The sequence below is a fragment of the Pleurodeles waltl genome, chromosome 5 (assembly GCF_031143425.1).
Source record: "Pleurodeles waltl isolate 20211129_DDA chromosome 5, aPleWal1.hap1.20221129, whole genome shotgun sequence".
NCBI lineage: Eukaryota > Metazoa > Chordata > Amphibia > Caudata > Salamandridae > Pleurodeles > Pleurodeles waltl.
The window spans coordinates 1,848,846,575-1,848,864,680 of NC_090444.1; the positions used below are offsets into that span (position 1 = coordinate 1,848,846,575).

At 44.8% G+C, this 18,106-nt stretch overlaps 1 protein-coding gene across 2 annotated transcripts in view; it reads right to left on the bottom strand.

Annotated features, from left to right (window-relative positions):
- Positions 1–18,106, bottom strand: part of KIF6 (kinesin family member 6) — a 1,127,187-nt gene that overhangs the window by 909,330 nt on the left and 199,751 nt on the right. For both annotated transcript variants that reach the window (XM_069236333.1, XM_069236332.1), the window contains exon 6: positions 13,151–13,280. In XM_069236333.1, coding sequence (XP_069092434.1) covers positions 13,151–13,280 — 130 coding nt within the window. The remainder of the gene's footprint in view (positions 1–13,150; positions 13,281–18,106) is intronic.

Sequence of the window (18,106 nt, forward strand, 5' to 3'; positions counted from 1 at the left end):
GCCAGTCCGGATCCATGATCAGATTCAAGAGATCCCATCAGAGTAGAGGCCGCAGACATTGGCTCGGTGCCAGATGGGGCCTCCTCCAACCCCGAGGGGCTTGTAGGCCCCTCCGGAGGGGTTGCCCCACTCAAATACGCAGCACACGGCCTCAGAGAACTCTTATTTGAGCCGAGGTCATTCTGGCTCCCAGAAATGTGGGAAGGCAGAGAGTCCGACCTGGCAATGGTTCCACGGAACCATGCCTGGAATGCCGATGTTTGAAGCTTGTCGCATCAGCAGACGGATGAGCAGAAGTCGAAGACCTCTTTGACTTTTTGTTTTTTGTGCCCTTTCCCCAAATGTCCAGAGGACTCTGAGTGCGAGGAAGAGGACTTAGGGCTCCTTGAGCGGTCCCGCGACTTTCTTCTCTACAGGGACCAATATCTCTTAGGAGTCGCGCTAAGCGGTGTCAACTGCCGGGACGCAAGCAGCTTTACGTACTGCTTCTTCAAGGCTTTCGTCACCATGGCCCAGGAGTCCGAGCATGACATTAAGCCATGGTCGTGCTTGAGACACCATAAGCACACATGGTGTGGGTCTGTTACCAACATGGCGCAGTGACAGGCGCCACACGGCTTAAGCCCTACCTTACTAGATGACATTCCTTTGACACACACAAAAAATATTCAACAAAATGTCAGAAAAACCTGTCAAAAAGAGACAGAGGGGTAGCTCTTTGTTCAGATCTGCGCTAACCGGCGCGGAAAGAAAAGAACTGAATTCTGCGCGGCTGGGTGGTGCGTATATGGGTGATCTTCATATCACACCAGGCACAGATGATGCTGCGCGGAACCAAAAAAAGGCAACCAACGGCATGTGCAGGGGTACTACTCATGCAAAAATCTTACGGATTCAGTCTGATACCTGGGAAATTCAATGGTAGCGGAATCTGCAGCTAGAAGTCTCTATCAGATATAAATAAAACACATATATGTCAGGATGTGACAAAGGAAACTATTATAGCTGCTGTTAGACAGATTATCCACCAGAAAGGGTGCTACTAAAGGTAATACTTTGTTCTTCTAATAGATACTTCTAACCGCAGATTCCTCACCTTGTGAATTAGGACCAAAGGGTTGTCTCCTCCTAGGAGGTGCATTTGAGGAGTAGGTTTACACCAGAACATGTGCAGAACTGAAGGGGGTGGGGAATGACCCTCCCTGTGGCCTTGCAAATTGATCCAGTAGGGTCTGCTTCAGCACCAGCTGCCCTTGTGGTTGCTTGGCGTGCATCAAAAACTGAATGCTCAGAGCTAGGGCAATAGTCTCCACATTCACCCGAGTGGAGTAAGTCCTAAAGCCCCCTGGAGAAAGATTTTATCCCAAAGTATGACAAGGATTAAGGGAGAAGATAATTTATTGCGATAGGGTACATTTTTGGAACATATTTTCTTTCTCCACTCCAAACAACCTCACAAATGGCAGATCATCCACACAGTACTCCCTAGCATTTTCAATATAGAAGCTAGGGGCACGTCATAGGTCCAACCAGTGCACATCTCTTCCTGTGCTTTAGATGGGTGCAGTGGACAATAGAATGCAAGGAGTGTGTTGAACTACCCCGCGTGTAAAGATGACACAACTTTCAGAAGAAAGGATGTATTGATCTCATGTACCCGGAGACTGGCCTGACAAGGCCTGAAAGTCACTTATGTGATGAGCAGAAGTGATGGCAATGAGAAGCGCAGTGCTTAAATCAAATCAAATCAAATCATAAACATTTATAAAGCGCGCTACTCACCCGTGCGGGTCTCAAGGCGCTTAAGGGACTCAAAGTAAAGCTGTGGATTTGCTTTACGGGAGCTCACATCAAAAATGTCAACAAAAATTAAGATCTCAATGCGGCATAACGAAGGGAGCTGGCCAAAACCAAAACACATTTGAAGACCTTTTAAAAAAAAATGCTAATAAACAACTTGATGGAAAGAATGCTTGAATTATTCTCAACCCCTGGCGAATCTTGCAGCTGCATTACCATCCATCGTTTTAAAAAAAAACACGTCACAACTGGAGGTCTGAATAAGGATGGAGGATCAGGCAAAGGAAGGAAGACAGAAACTGCCAATAAATTACCCGTAACTGTGCCAACAGTAACGTTTTGCCGGGCGAAGGACAATACAAACAGCTGAACATCACTCAGTTTCTCCCGTGGGGGTTGTGGGGGAGGGGTTCAGCTTCCTTCTTGATCTAGTTCATTAAGCTAAGGTTTTGGATCCATCTCAAGCTTCCACCTTTTTGGAGGCCATAAGTCTCATGAGTAACAATACAGTTCACGCTCTGCCTTGGGAAAAGTTTGATAGCCCACTTGCCAATACTTTTTTGGAAAGGGTACAGTTCTATTCCACCAGTGTTTGGGTGTAAACTGGTAGAATGTGAAGAAGGGTGTCCAGAGAAGGAAAGTCCTAACCAACCTGAAAAATCTCTTCAACTCATATATCCAGACTGAGGTCCTGAACACAAGTTTTTTGTACACTGACACAGTGTGAGCAAAGAGGTTTATTTTTTGGGGTGGTTGTGCGACCTCGCTGTTTAACAAACTCACACACCCGTCTCGGGTCCAGTCAGGTTAATTTGCATGACCGTAGCTCAACCTTGGGAAGCTGTGGGTTCGAGCAGTCAGGATTTGTCAAAGGAAAAAGTGAAAAGCATCTGGAAGTACAAAACCAGTTGACTAAGAATCGAACATGACACAAAGAAAATCTATACCCAATTCATAAAAAAGTTCTTATTTTTATACCTTTTAGACACCAATATGAACCAAGTCCACAGGAGGCTTGCGAAAATATAAATTAAGTAAATCATAAATCACTGCTTTCCCCTCAAATTGCAAATAAGCATTGGCAACTACTGCGATTACTTTTAAAACTTTTGAAAACATTTGTAAAGTTGTGTTCAGTTACTCCAGCCCACTTTGGATCAGCAAATCTGTCACCAGTCACAGGACCATTAAGGCTCAGTAAGAGAGTCTTTAGCTCAATTCCAGGCTCTATGGGTGAATCGCCATTTACCTCAGTGAAGTGGTCCTGATTCAAGGAATATAGGATGTCGAGGATGCTGAAGGATGTTGTGGATGCTGATCCAATTGAGAGGGTCTTTTTGGGGCCACCCATCAGTCCACGAACATGGTGGGGCCAAAATCTAGTCACCACTGTTCTACTGATTTCTGGTTATAGCGAAACCAGTGGCTCCTTTTGAGGCTAGTGTCCATCTTGGGTGACCGAACTGCACACCGACAACTCACCCAGGACCAGCAGACTCAGGTGCAACGTTTGAGCATTGAGACTCAGTCTCCCAGGCTGCACTTCCGTGGCCAGATCAAGCGATTGTGGCTACCAACTTGCCAAGGCGGGCTTCTTCAGTTTTTGTGGCCCTTGAGCTGTAGGCTGGGGGATAACTTTCCTCAGGCAGGGCACCACATGCCCAGTCCTTGCTAGCCCATGGATCGCCAGCCTTTGGAGCAGCCTCTCCTTGCTGGGTACATGGTACAGCTAGGCAATCCTTCTTTAGTCCTTTCTAGAGAACAGACGTGATCTGAGGTCTGGGTGCCAGGGGTGGCACTTGTATGCCCTTGGGGGATGCTGTGATTAATAATCAATGAGCTACCAGGTCCCCTCTCGCCTGATGACAAATAACTGCATCCAGCTATCCCAGAATGCAATGATTTCCCCACTCCCAAAATGGCTGAACCCTTCTCTTGGAGTGTGGAGCTTGGTAGGCCACCATAGGGTATGCTATTTTGGGGTTACATGCCACCCGGAAGCTGATTTTGAAACTGTTTCCACCTCTCTGTCCCTGACACCAACCTGCCTTCAAGGACAAAAGAGCAGCCCCTGTATGTCTACCATTTGCCCTTGAAATGCTTCTTCCCTTTTGAAGCTCCCGTTTTGTGCTCACACCCTGTTTGGCCTTTTGTCCAGGGAGGGGTAACACCTCTTCCAATGGTAGGCCTCTATTATGCACGTTCCTGAGAGTTGTTCAAACCTCTCCCCAGGAGGGCAGACGGTTGCCTCGTGGTCAGTAACTGCAAATGGTATCTGGAAAACTTTGGCAACAGGGTGGCAACTTTTTAAAGTTGCTATTTACTTATAAGTTACATTAAAATCGACTTGAGCATCAAGTCAGGTTTAAGGTAATGATTCTTTTGATACCTTGAAGTACCAACTTTAGAGTTCCCATTTAAAAGTTAGCACAGGTGAGATGTCAACGTGTAATCCTGTACTCACCAATGGGGCTACCAACCTTTCAACAGTACAACAATAATTTTGGTGGTTTTACTGTAAGTACACGTAAAACTTATGTCCTGCTTTTAAATATATAGCATCCTGCCTTGGGGCTCGATAGGCCTACCTTAGGGGTGAGTTCTACATATATGAAAGAGGAAGGCTAGGACTTTGTCATCAGTTTACATGGCAAAGTCAAGCTGGCATGTTGAAACCTGCTGCGACAGCCAGCAATGCCAGGCTGGGAGTCTTACTTTGCTTTGACGCACTTGTGGTGGCACAATAAGTGCTGCAGTCCCGAGGGGCACTTTAACTTACAGGCCCGGGGTACCTCTGGCACCATATACTAGGGACTTTTAAGTAAGTTAACTTATGACAATTGTGGGGGTGGTAATCAGACATTGATGTTTTAAGGGTCGGAGCATTGGCACCGAGGCCTGTTTGGCATGGCTCAGTGCACTTTCAGAGTTGTAAAACCAGCCGCATCAGCCCAGAACTTTGGGGGTGATCATGCAAAAAGGAAACGGCAGGCTGGAAGTCGTGTTTTGCAAACTCTTAGTAGCTCAATAAGCATTACAGTCCGTGAGTGACACGAACTTACAGGCTCTTGGTAGTCCTCATACAATATACTAGGGACGTATAAGTAAGTTAACTTATACCAATTATGGAAGAACCAATCAGTCATAGGACTTTTAAGAGTCACAACACTGGGGTCTGGGTAGCAGGCGTCAGTTCACGGAGTCAGAAAACCAGCAGAATAAGTACAAAACTTTGGGGTGATCATGCAAAGAGAGCGCATTGCTTACACACAGCAACTCAGTCTTTGACCAGACCTCACTATGCCCTTGACATGAAATGAAAATAACTTTATAGAGTGCAACACCTGCTGAGAAAAGAGCTTCAAGGCGCCCCTTGTGGGGGGTAATGATGGTGGTGGTGCTTACTCATTTTGACCGAACTGCACAATATACGCACATAGACTGAGATACATAGGTCATGTGCAATAAAGCACCTGTAATGAAAATGTCTATTTAAGGAAATTACCTCTTTCGAAATTTAAGAGATAAAACATAAAAACATGTGAGAGTACGCAGCCTTAAAGGTACGCTCTAACCATTCCAGCTTATGGGGTTTTCACCATAATACATTGTTTTATCCATTCTCTCAATCTTCTAGGTGTGAATTAGCAGCTTTTTTTCTTCTAACCTGTACTGTACTGTGTTTTATGATTGTTAGCACGATCAGTATGTCTTGCTCTGACCTGATGGTTTTGAATTGAGGTATTTAACCCAACCATGGTGGGGTACGCATAAGCTCCAGCCTGCATCAAGCATTCACTGACCACATTTGATTTGCAGGGATCACTTTGCTCAACCATATAGTATGTTTTTTCACTGAACATTTGATGTTGAGATTTCAGGAAACTGAAAAGCCAGGGAGTAGCAATTCCAAGGAGCGATTCATAACTTTTAAGTTCTTGAACACTTGACAGTCACATCAGCTTTCTCCTAAATTCCTGGTCCCATCACAAAAGGATCTAAATCAACAGTTTCCTGTGAGTCTGCAGAAAATCTGGTGGAGCACACACAGGTGTGGCCTCTAATAAAGATATTGGTGCCCAGGGCACAAGCAACTGACAAGAGATAGGCCAGTATACTAAAATGAGGAGGTAGCAAGATATCTGTCCCCTCATCATCACTGTTTTGGGCAGGTTTGAACCTTTCACAGAACTAAAATCAGAATCAACAATTGCTTCTGTCTCCCACCTCGCCTCCAAGTCCTGGAACAGCCTTTCCCTTCACCTCCGGACATCACCCTCGCTGGCGGACTTCAGGAGGAAACTCAAGATCTGGCTTTTCGAATGAGCCCTGCAATCCAGCGCCTGGATATCCTCACAGATGATCAGCAGCACTATACAAATACCGACTGATTGAAATACTGCTACCGAAGCAGAGGAATCTCAGGGGAGTTATCTTCCACAACCGGTTGTGCCTTAGTTATGGTATACCGTGGTGTCATCCAGTCTCCAGCCGAAGACAGGTCTGAATCTGAGGCCAGGGCTGAAACCAGATTTGAATCCGAACCTGCCCAGAGGAGTGAAGCCTGCAGTGTAGGAGCAGACACGCAGCCCGAAGGTGGAGCAGGCTGGCTTTGTCTGTGGTGAGTCGGCAGCTCTGAAGGACCCACTAGCCGAAGTGCAATTGGAGGCTTCTCCGGGACCATGAGGCAGGAGGGGCCGGGATAAATCTGAATATTTGCACCATGGCTTCCTTGAAGACCTCAATCTGCTGCGGAATTTAGACCAGGGAACTTGGGGTGCATCGCCTTTAGATTCAGCAGCTGACCCATGCTGGAAGGTGAAGCTAGTAACGAAGTTCTGGGATGTCAACTGCAGGACCTCTCCCTATGCTTCTTTTTTGGATTTATCTCTCAACTTTGCCTTCAACTTGCCCGAAGAGGGCAACCAGGACCACAATATTCATCAGGACAGCCCATGATCTTGTGTTTAGCAATGCAGAGTTGGAATTCTCGCTCCCAGATGGCTTCCCGGTGCATCTGTGAGCAGATGTTCCAGGACTTGCTGATGTGTTTGTTGCCAAGGCACTAAGGCCAGATGTTGTGCTGAATCATGGCAGATATCTGCTTTCAACATGTACAACATTGTTCCGAAGCCTGTCGTTTCTAAGGGCAACATTACTGCATACTAAGTAACGAAATCTGAACTGAAATTTCGGTAAAAACTTAAATTAGTAGGTACTGAGCACCAGATATGCGTCAAAGGTGCGGAAAAAGTGAAATTGGCGTCAGAGTCCTGGGAGAGTCCAATGGGGCCACCTACCAGCGCACAGGAGCTATTGCTATGCTATCCAGATCCAATATGGTTCTTGGGGAGTTTCATAAATTGAGGAATAAGCAAACAGAAGTATCCATCAGAAATACTTCTTCAAAGAGAAATTGATGTCACTGCTATCAAATGCAGAGATCAAACTGATTATTGTCTAACAGTTTGTAGTTTGTAATATTAATGAAATGTTTTTCATAGAGTGTCTGCGAAATAAGTTCTTCCTATTAATCAAACATTAATATTTTCAAATATTATTTTTAAGTTCTTAGCACTGAAATCGTTAATATCTCTGAAAATTACATCTCGATAAAGCATAGCCCTTAACAACAAATAATTCACGATAATTGGTCCCGAAAAGAAACTCAATTCTTGGCGTTCCATATCTCAATTTCAACATACGTATGTATATTTTGTACTTGTATCGCGGGGCATTCATTTGCAACTTCTGCTATTATCGTTACATTGAGGATACTCTTACTCAAGTTCATTATGTTATCATTCCTGGATTCTTATTTTGCCCTCTAAATTGCTATTTTCTGTATAGTTTATGTGATATTCCATTTACATTTTGATGTTTTCCATTTTTAGCATGTGCCTCGCTGTTTATTATGCGATTACCATAAACATAATAAAAAGACTTTCCAGTATTTGTGTCATGAGCCTTGGAGGTTTCTGGCTAAAGGCTCTCTACCATTCTAACCCACTTCTTGGGTGTCTTATCCTGGTCTCAGTTGACTCTGGTCTACACTGGCAACTGGTATTTTGAGTCACAGTTTGTCTCTTAAGTAAGTACGGTATTCTAAGCTTATAAGCAAAACAAAAAAACCTATGGACTTTCTGCCCGGAAGGTTATGCTGAGGATGTATTTGAAAGAAAGACTAGGGCTTTTGCTATAGTAATGTAAATTGCTTATATTTACCCATCACTTGGGCACTGATTTAGATTTCGGAGAACAGGTCACTCAATCACAATGGTGACGCATATCCCATCCGCCGTATTACAATCCAATTATATCCTATGGGATTTAGATTTTGGCGGACGGGATATCCGTCACTGTCGTGATGGAGTGACCCCTTCGCCAAACTGTAAATCAAGCCCTTGCTGTTCTAACCTTTTATAGAGGCCACTGCCACCTGTATTTACAAACTTCATCTCTGTTCACAAAAGATGAAGGAATAAACACACAAAATATACAAAATAAAGCCAAGCAAAGCCAGGCCATGAAGGATGCTTGGTGAAGAGCCATCTTTCCATCTGATGTTGTCAAACTGCGTTAAACATCAGATCTCAAGATGTCCACAGTAGAGAGTTTCACAAGTGTGGCCGGATCCAATAAGCCCTGTCCCTCAGTGTGTGGCTTAAAGTAGGTACCGGCAGAGGTCCTTGTCAAGAAAACACAGCAGGCAGGTGGACGAATAGGAGAAAAGCCAGGGAAGGAAACGGGGACCAAGGGAAACGAATGTCCTGTGGATGACGCCACTACCTTTCCCATGCTCAATATACCACGCTTTGTCAGTAGCAGAATGGAAAAGGACAGTGAGATGAAAAGCACTGGTACAAGAACAGAAGAGTCAAGGTAACAGGAGCAGACAGATGAGCAGGAAAGAACAGGGCAGAGAAGAGCAATCACTGATGGGCAACATACTTGGGAGAGAGGTGAGTTTAAAAAATAAATAAAAAACACCTGGGACTGTGCTTACAACCCTACACCCAAAATATAGTAGGAGGCTGTAATCAACTCTATTAAGAGTGATAAACACACTTCTGGACACTCTGAGGTTGTTCTCATCCTAAATGTCCAATTAGCTGTACAGAATGGATGAAGAAGGATTCAAAGTCAATTAGCAGGGTTTTTGCGTGTACTATGTTTCTCAAAGGGACTCGACGCAGTACTGCCACCGAGCCATGGCAAGAACTTTTTCTAATCCTCAGAACACTCAAGAAATGAAACGAAAATCACTGTGATCATCTTTGATGAAATGTGCTTTACTTTTCCCCACTCAAAACAAATCTCAATAAAAAGTATGCTGTTGGTAACTCCACTATCTGCAACCAGTACTGGTCACCGAAGCACACCGCAGGTCCAAGCAGAGGAGTTTGCTGAACAGGAGCAGATGCTTTTCAGTGTACCCTTGTACTCCTGTCATCTTCAGTACCCTTGCATCTTCCTAACATTCTCATGTCCATGAGGCAAACTCTCAATCTCTCATCTTACTTGGGCATGTCCTTTCCTTTCCTGAAAAGGATGCTGAGCTACACCACAGTCTGAAACTGAGAAGACTTCACTCAACACTCCTACACAGTTAAGGTTTTAGAAAATCTTGCAAGTAATCAAAGTCAGACATTTATAAATGAAATAATAGTATTCACCTTTGGCCAAGCTTACAAAAATAAGATCTATTCCTTGACTGAGCTATGCAGGCGCTGGACGACAAGGGCACTGAAGCACTTATCCGTTTACAGAAGTCATCTCTACTCATCACCGACCAACACCTGATTAGAGTCCAATCAAAGCTCCTTGTGTGCAGATCACATGTAGTAAACAAATTGTGCCTACTTCTATTTATTTTTATCTAATTTTTATGAAGTCTCATTAGCCAGCGTGGTTATTTAAATCAAACTCCTAGCCAATGGGGCTGTGATTAGCCAGTAGGAGGTCAAACGTGTGGATGTTGCGTGCCTCACCATAGAATGACTTGGATTCTTGTCCACCCAAAAGGGCACAGTAAAGTTCTGCATCAGCAGGGCTCCACCTGTCTATGCGAGAACAGGCAAAGGAGATATCACCATTCACCACAGATCAGTTCTGCCTGCCTTGCTAGAGGTGCCTCTATGTGCAAGAGTCGCAATCCACACGATTGGAAGGACAACAAAGAAAGACAAAAGCACAGCCCTGATGAAATGTTATATTCTAAAGTTCTACAGGTTTACTGCTAGGTTATGTGCCATGTGAGTAGCACACAACATCGAAAATTGGGGTATCTTAGCCCTTTAATGACAGAAAAACATCCCAGGAGTCAGGAGACCAGAAAGCTCACTGATAGGGTCAAGTGTTGCAAGGGCAACTATTAACAATATTAAGAGGCCACACAAAAGAGATTTAAATGAATCAATACACCTACCCAAAATGAGACAGCCGGTCCACCAGGGTGTGCGGGGCAGGGCCTGCCAATTTCTCCAATCACCACCACCAGTGACTAGCTGATGGCCTGGGATGTAACCAGGCCGTCAGCTGAGTCAACGTTCTCATACGTACATGCATACTCTGCACAGGGGACCAAGGGGACACTGATTTGCTTCCCCCGTAAACATGGACAGCACCCACGAGAAGGGAGGAGAGAGGACAGGGCTTGAATATTCGCCAGTGGTGGCGGCGCTCAATGTTCTTGCACTACTAAAGACCTAAGCTTGACAGAAAAGTGTATTTCATCAACTGCCTGTCAATGCAGCCCTTCCACTCATCTTCTTATGAGGCATTACCTGGTGCTACTCCTGTGTGGAAGCTCCAGGACTGATAGTAGCGCAACCCCCCGTTTCCCGAGCCTCTTGGCATGCGGAAGAACCAGCATCACAGGACTCTGTCTTCCCATCAACAAACGGGCATGGATTAGAGCATGCACACAGAATTCAAAGGCAGAGGACAGAACCTCCATAGAAGTAATCTTCATGGACTGGGCTTCTTCTAATAGTGATCTTTGGACAAAAGACATGAGAGGAAGCCGGAGCCACAGCTGCACTAAGCGTTAACAGAACAGTGCATTTGGGAGATCTTTCGGAAATCGGAGTGGATTTTGTTTACAGCACTACAAAATTATGATTTTTTTTATTAGCAATTTTAAGGAGATTTTGTAGAACTTTGTATCTTAAGAATTTCCCAAAATTATGGATATGTTGGGGAGGGGGGTAATCGAAAACATAAAATCACTTTAGTAGGCCAATTCTATCATGTATACTTAGGGAAATTCTCATGCAGACATTTCAGCCTGGAAATGTTCCCCAGGATGTGAGACTTTAATCTCACCAAAGTTACAAACGTGTGGATTCCAGGTTAAGCCCTAGTTTGTTTTCCTTCCTCAATCTAAGTGGACAGGCCTGCCTTCCTCAGTCCTAGCAGGCTTCCCGAGTCCGAGCGGACAGGTCTTCCTGAGTCCTAGTGGTTAGATCTTCCTCAGTCTAAGTGGACAGGCCTTCCTCCGTCCTGGCGGACAGGTCTTCCTCAGCCCTGGTGGACAGGTCTTCCTCAGCCCTGGTGGACAGGTCTTCCTCAGCCCTGGTGGACAGGTCTTCCTCAGTCTAGGCCAGGAACTGGTATGGGGCGGATCCTTTTCTTATTCAGTTTTCTGAGTGCATGGCAGAGACAGCCTTTGTGCAAAGATGGCTCTCACCCCAGGTACAGATGATGTTGGCTCCAAGCAGGAATTTCTCAAAAACAGGAGCACAATGAAGTATGAGGACTATGTATCTGGCTGTCATCAGCCTCTATGAAGTCACACTTAATGAAAAACAGAAGCCGCGACCCTGCCTAGCAACGTCTTTAGCCTTAACAAGAGAAACTGCTGATTCATCCCCATTGCCCTACAATTCATTAAATGGCAGTGCCTAGGGAGAAATAATTTGTAATCCACTGCTAAAAGGTCCTCATAGAACTTCTAAGGGTTGCCTTGTTCCATCTCCCCTAACTTCAGTATCCAGGGGCCATCCATGAAGCTGTATCCCATTCTCCATCCTGTGCCACGTCACATCAGAGGAAATCCAAAATGGATTCCTCAGACTGAGTGGACAGGAATCCCTGAAACTCGGTGGACATTAATTCAATAGTAACGTACTAAGGATATCAATGCACAGTTTTCTCCGCCATAGATAATGTAATGGGGTAGGAGGAATTTGAGGGTGGAAGAACGAGGCATGAAGAGTGAGCACATACTATTGTATGAGTTTGTTGCATGAAGTACATATAAGAAGAAAGCAAGATAGTTGGAATCAAATTCTCATGGTGGCTGACAGCCAATGGAGTAAGTTGCTCAATTCCAACATGTTTACAGTTTCTCAGCCCACCTCATACCAATCAGGCATTTTCTACCAGCTTCTTTTCATTCACAAATCTTTGAAACATAAATCTCTCCTACATATGAGACCACAGTAGCACTCTCCACCTCAAGTCTTGGCTACTGAACTAACACGTTTTACTAAACGTAAAAGGTATTTTCTTGACCATCAACTTTCATCCATCGAACACACTCAGTCTCACCTCGCGGACCTTACTCATCAGTCCATACACCCTGTAGCACTTCTTTGGTCTGTTTGCCAAATGATAGTGGATTTGTTCAATGTGGCCTTCAGAACACAAAGGCATTATTATTGGTTACTCATTGAATGCCATCACATTCTTTCATACAACTTAGCCACTTCAGTTTGTTGAAAACAACGGAGCTGATTTAGATATTGGCGGAGGGGTTACTCTGTCACAACGGAGATGGATAGTCCATCTGCCAAAATCTAAATCCCATTATGTCTTATGGGATTTAGATTTCAGCGGACAGGATATCCATCACTGTTGTGACGGAGTAACCCCACTGCCAATATCTAAATCAGGGCCAATGTTTGCTTAATTAATAGCACCTCTTCCACCCCTCTAAATTACTGCTTCACATTTGGGAGGCTTGCTTTCACTCCGTTGCACTGTAAGTCAGCTTCCACTGCATTGACCGGTGTCATCTTTCATGACTTTACATTTTCCATACACACAGATTTTCCTTTTCTAATAACACTGATAGTACCATATAGAGGCAATCATCAAATGTATACAAGAATGTGGAGGTGATGCTAAAAAAAAATGAGAAGCACAGTTCTTCTGTTCAGACTTGTTATATGCAATTGCACAACAGCCTGGCAAGTAATGTATTGCCTGGAAATTCCATGGAAGAAATACCTGGCTAGAATGGGGAAACACTGACTTATAATACAAGTATTCATATAATATACATGCTGGCAAAATGTTCATCCTTTGTGCCTTTTTCAGCCCCATAATTGCCCCTGTTACTCACTTCTGCGATCATCCTGTTGGTGTCTCCCAAGAAGAGCAGGTTCAAGGCCTCCTCCTCATTGGTCGCCTGCTGCAGACACAGGTTCTTGAGGTGAATATTCTGATCTGGGTCCTCCATAATAGTCACTTTCCTGTTTCAACAAAATACGTATCAGTCAAGTGAAAAAAGTCATTAAAAATCATGCATTTACAGAAAACAAACAAGAATAAGTACATTTGTTCTTTGCCAAAACCCTTACACTTGTGCTTTTTCCTAATAAAATAGCTTGCCTCCGATCATTTCTGAAGCTGTGGAATGACAAGTGTCTTGGAGCTGGTAAACCCATTCGATGTCTGATGTCAGCGACCATCAAGTCTTACTTGGATCACTACAGTCACGCAAGTGCATCATAAAAACTATCCTGAAAGGACACACCTTGCACATCCCAGGGCAAAAATAATTTGTTCAATCCCCATCCATCACATGTTCCTATCAGTTCCCATCACCTGACGGGTTCCTGAGGAACCTACATGCATCCCTGTGCTGTTCAACCCGAAGAAGGAGCCTGGACGTACTATTGAGATGATATATCCAGCAACACACTGATTTAAGGTAGGTCAAACTAAGCCTTAAAGTGTTGTCATCAAACAGCACTCTCTGGTTCAGCGCCTGCATGGAGGTCACTGAAACTTACATATCGCACTGTGTCGAAAGCACAACCAAAGGTACAGCTCATCCTTATTGAGGTACAAACCTTCAAGTCCACCAGTAGTATAACCATAGATGTTTCTAATCTCCATCGTCAAATCTTGTACTACATCCCCAGAGTTTATCATTGACCTCCTATGTCTTAACAGTCCATTTCAAGAAGAAATCTCTTATTTTCCTTCCGTCTGTGGTCCACAAATCCACCAAATCACACATAGATGGAGTCAGCACTGTACTTGCTGTTCTCCCAACGCCCTCAATGACACCATTGAAAGCTTTTTGCCACACAGATGCTCAGTTAATCATCAACCAATGAACGCTGAAGAGCATCTACCTTACCTTGAAAGAAATGCACTGACTCCCCCTGCCTGCCAAAACTCACCGTCTTCTGTTTGACCTACCAGACACTTTACCTGAAAGAAGAGGACAACCTTGCCTCTAATCATGTGTCCTTGTACTACAAAGAGGACCTCTCCGCCCAGGCTGGAAACCCGAAACTTGTTAAAACTCACTAAGACTGCACACACCAACAGATTCTCTTTAGCACATGTGCCCATAATATGTCTGTCTCCGATCTGGAACACTTACTCGCTAGCCTCAGCTGAGCTGCTTCAGGAAATGTCCTGAGGTCAGGTAACCACCTCACCATGAGCTGGAGTCATGGCTTTGGCCACTGCAGAAGCTTCAGCAAGACTGTAGCCTTCTTTCCTTCCATATCTGAGATATAATGCTGGGTTTGTCAAGTAAGCGGGTTCGATTATCACAGTAGAGGGCTGTGCTCAGCAACGGGCTACGTAGCTAAGATGCCAGGATACACACATGTGCAGGTATGTCTACAGTCATTCCTGCGGACAGTAAGTGTGTACAAATTCAAAGAGGATAAAAAACATGGCATCCCAGTGAGAAAGGAGGGGAGTGATATAAGGTGCCTTTCAGATACGTGTTGAATTAAACTGACAGAGGAGCAGGTCTGAACTGAAGGCAAGGTTTTTACGGAGACGTAGTTAGGATCCCTTACTCGGATGTCATGGCATAGGAGGCTTGGCTCGTAGCAGGCTACAAGAGCAACTCCTAAGCCACGAGAACTCGGGTAAGTAGCAAACTTAAGGCAAGAGTGGTTCTCATTGGTATCATTTAGCGAGCTAATTTTATAGTAAAAAGGACTAATTAGCCTATGTGTTTAATAGCATATAAATTAATTTACACAAAGCCACCTTACTTGAGAAAAAGCTATTTCTAGGTGCAAATTTTAAACAAACTGCATGAAAGGTGACAATACAACACAGTCAATGTGTCCCCAATGCCAAAACCAAACAGATTCAACAATCAAAAATAATAAATGCAAAAATAATAAAATAAGGCTAATGTATGAGTTACAAACAACTCAAAAGTTCTCTAGATCTTCCATATTGCAGTGAGAAAAAATCCTTGTTTGTTTCTTACTGTGGTGTGTTGACGGCATTTCCATCCTGTAGCCAGGATACTAGGGTCTCATCAGGACTTGGAAGACAGGGGGGACATCCTGAAAGTCCCTAGAAAACAGGGACTAAAGTGCAAAGCCATGCAGAGTGGCACACATGCACACCCTAATGTGAGAACTGAAAGGTAAGTACTCACTCAAGGTGCAGGCCTCTGGGAGTAAGCTCCTGTAGATGAGCAGAGCCACAATCAGCTAGAAAGAAGAGTACCAAGCGCAGTAGGGGTGCCAATGTCAATGTGGGCAGTGCGGAGAAGCCGTCACTGTCTGCTATCAGAACTAACAAAGGAATGAAGACAAAGCTAGCCACAGTCACCAGCTAGAGTCCTTGTACATACCAGGAGACAGAAGGAGTGAATGCCCCCCTACAGCGGCGGGTGGCGCAGTCACGGTCAGTGGGCAGCGTAACTAGCACTGGCAGCCTGGTGGACAACTTTGGGATCCCCACTTGGATGCCATGGCATATGAGGCTTGGCAGCAGGTTAGCAGAGGAACTACTAACTGACAGTGTTAAACGAGAACACCTGAAATAGGAGGCAGTTTGGGAACAGCAGCTCCATTAGGTAACAGGACATCGCCTATCCTTGACGCTGCCGCCTCATATATAAGCTTGGAATCTATTCTCCTGAATTTGTTCTTCTGCTCCCTGGCACTTAAGGGGAGCCACAAATCTTTAATGTAATTGTGTGCAGGATAGGGAATGAATGTAGCTCATGCTCTACCACCAGGAGGTGTGGGTTTAAATCTGGAGGGGATGGTGGGCGGCGGCTGGGGAACTGAAGGGCCTTTTCTTCGACAATGAGAATTGGAAAATCAGTGTTCTGTGTATGTGCTCTGCTTTGTAACACAAATCTAGTGCAACTGTTGAACTGTGTTACATAAAAGTAATATCACTGTGTAGTTATGGTTTAGCCACACTTTCCATTGATAAGGAAGATTTTTATTTGCCTGTAACTATTGACCTCACAGATGGACCTGCATCACAGTTCGCAGTCTCTTGGAGTAATAAGGTAAAAAGAAGTGTTTTCCTGTGTAGTCTCTTGTAAGAAAATTTCCCTGTGCTTACTGACAACACCACAAAATGGACTTACACCACAGTTGGCATGAAAAAAGACCTTTACTCAGAAAGGATGGTTTTGTAAGATTAGTGTAAACCCATTCAGTAGGTTTTGAGATATAAGCATTTAAAAAACGTGTTGGGAGGGATTGATAGGGTTAACACATTTGTATATCTGGGCTGTTTAAATTAATGATTAGATTCCTGTCAATCACACATTGAACTCACTAAGGAAAGCAATTTCTACCGATTGAGGAAGCCGCCCTAAGAGGTGTCCAACCCAGGGGTGCTGAGGGTTCCCAAAGACATGGAATATTCGAGCCTCTCACCAGGAAGAAAAACAGAGAAACTGGCGTGTGACTAACAAATCAAAAAGCAAATGTACAAACAGCCATTATAGATACTGGTTTGACCACCATTTTGCAAATAATTTGAGTAGGAAGCTGTCTGGGTGTGTGGTGAGCACCTATGGTGTTATCACCTCATACCAGATCCAGGTATTCCATATTAGTGAAGTGCAGGCAGTGTCTAGGAAGCCAAGCTCTCTAGAGGTAGCTGTGGATAAGCAGCCACGCCTTATCTAGGAGACATGCAAAGCTTATGCAATACCACTGTAGCCACAGTTAGTGCTTAACCACACATGAAAGACCCACACAGTGTTACAAAAATAAAGGGACTTTATTAGAGTAACACAAATACTAGAATACTAATAGGCAGTACCTCAACTAGAGGTAAGTAACCACACTATTATATACACATTAGCAATCAGTAAAGAGCATAAAAAGAAATAAGCATTGGCAAAAGTAATAGAAAATAGTGAGGGGCCTAGGGGGCGGCCAAACCATATACTAAAAAAAATGGAATGCGAGATGCAGTTCCCCAACCAAGGACGTGGAATCGTTAGATGGGAGCTAGAGGAACTAGGAACCCCAACAGGTGAGTACCAGAGTGACCCCCCGCGACCAGGAGACCGGAAGTAGGTACCTGGTTTTCCCAAAACCAACAGGACTTAGGAAAAGGATTTTGCAAGACCCAAACAAGACTGGAAGAACCCAGGGGTGGATTCTGGCAGAAAAGAAAGGGGACCAAGTCCAGTTCGGGAAGGAGTTTCCTGTTCTGGCAGGAGCCACTACGCACCCTTCTGTTGATGCAGAACCAGGTTGATGAGGGACGAAGAAGACCAGCTGTGCAGCACAGGAGATGATAAGGAGTTCCTGAAGTGATGCAGATGGGGTCCCATGTCAGCTGTCAGGTTGCAGTGGGTCAGTGGTGCCGGAAGCCCACTAACACTCCTTACAAATGCAGATGAAGGAAAAGAAGTGTTGCAAGGCTACAGAGGACCAGCAAGGCATAGAGGACTTGATCATTGTAGGGGAGTCTGGGGTGGCCCTCAGCAGTCGGTAGAGTCACCAGAAAAGGAGGCAGCCCCCACAGGTAACCCACTGGCAGCAGGCACAGCAGTTGTAGTGAGGCCCACTCAGCACACCTGAAGGGGAGTCCCACGTCGCTGGAGCAGCAAAGAGGAGACTCTACTTGGCAGGAAGAAGTGCTGGGGGCCGGGCTAAAGGAAGCCTGAAGATCCCTTGGAAGAGCAGCAAACGAGCCTTGGTGGCTGCAAGAATTGCAGTGCAAAGAGGTACTGTCCTGCAAGGAAAGACAAGGGCTTACCGTCTCCCAAGTTGGAAAGCTGGAAAAGAGGACCAAAGGGACCACTCCAGACCACACCTGTGATGCA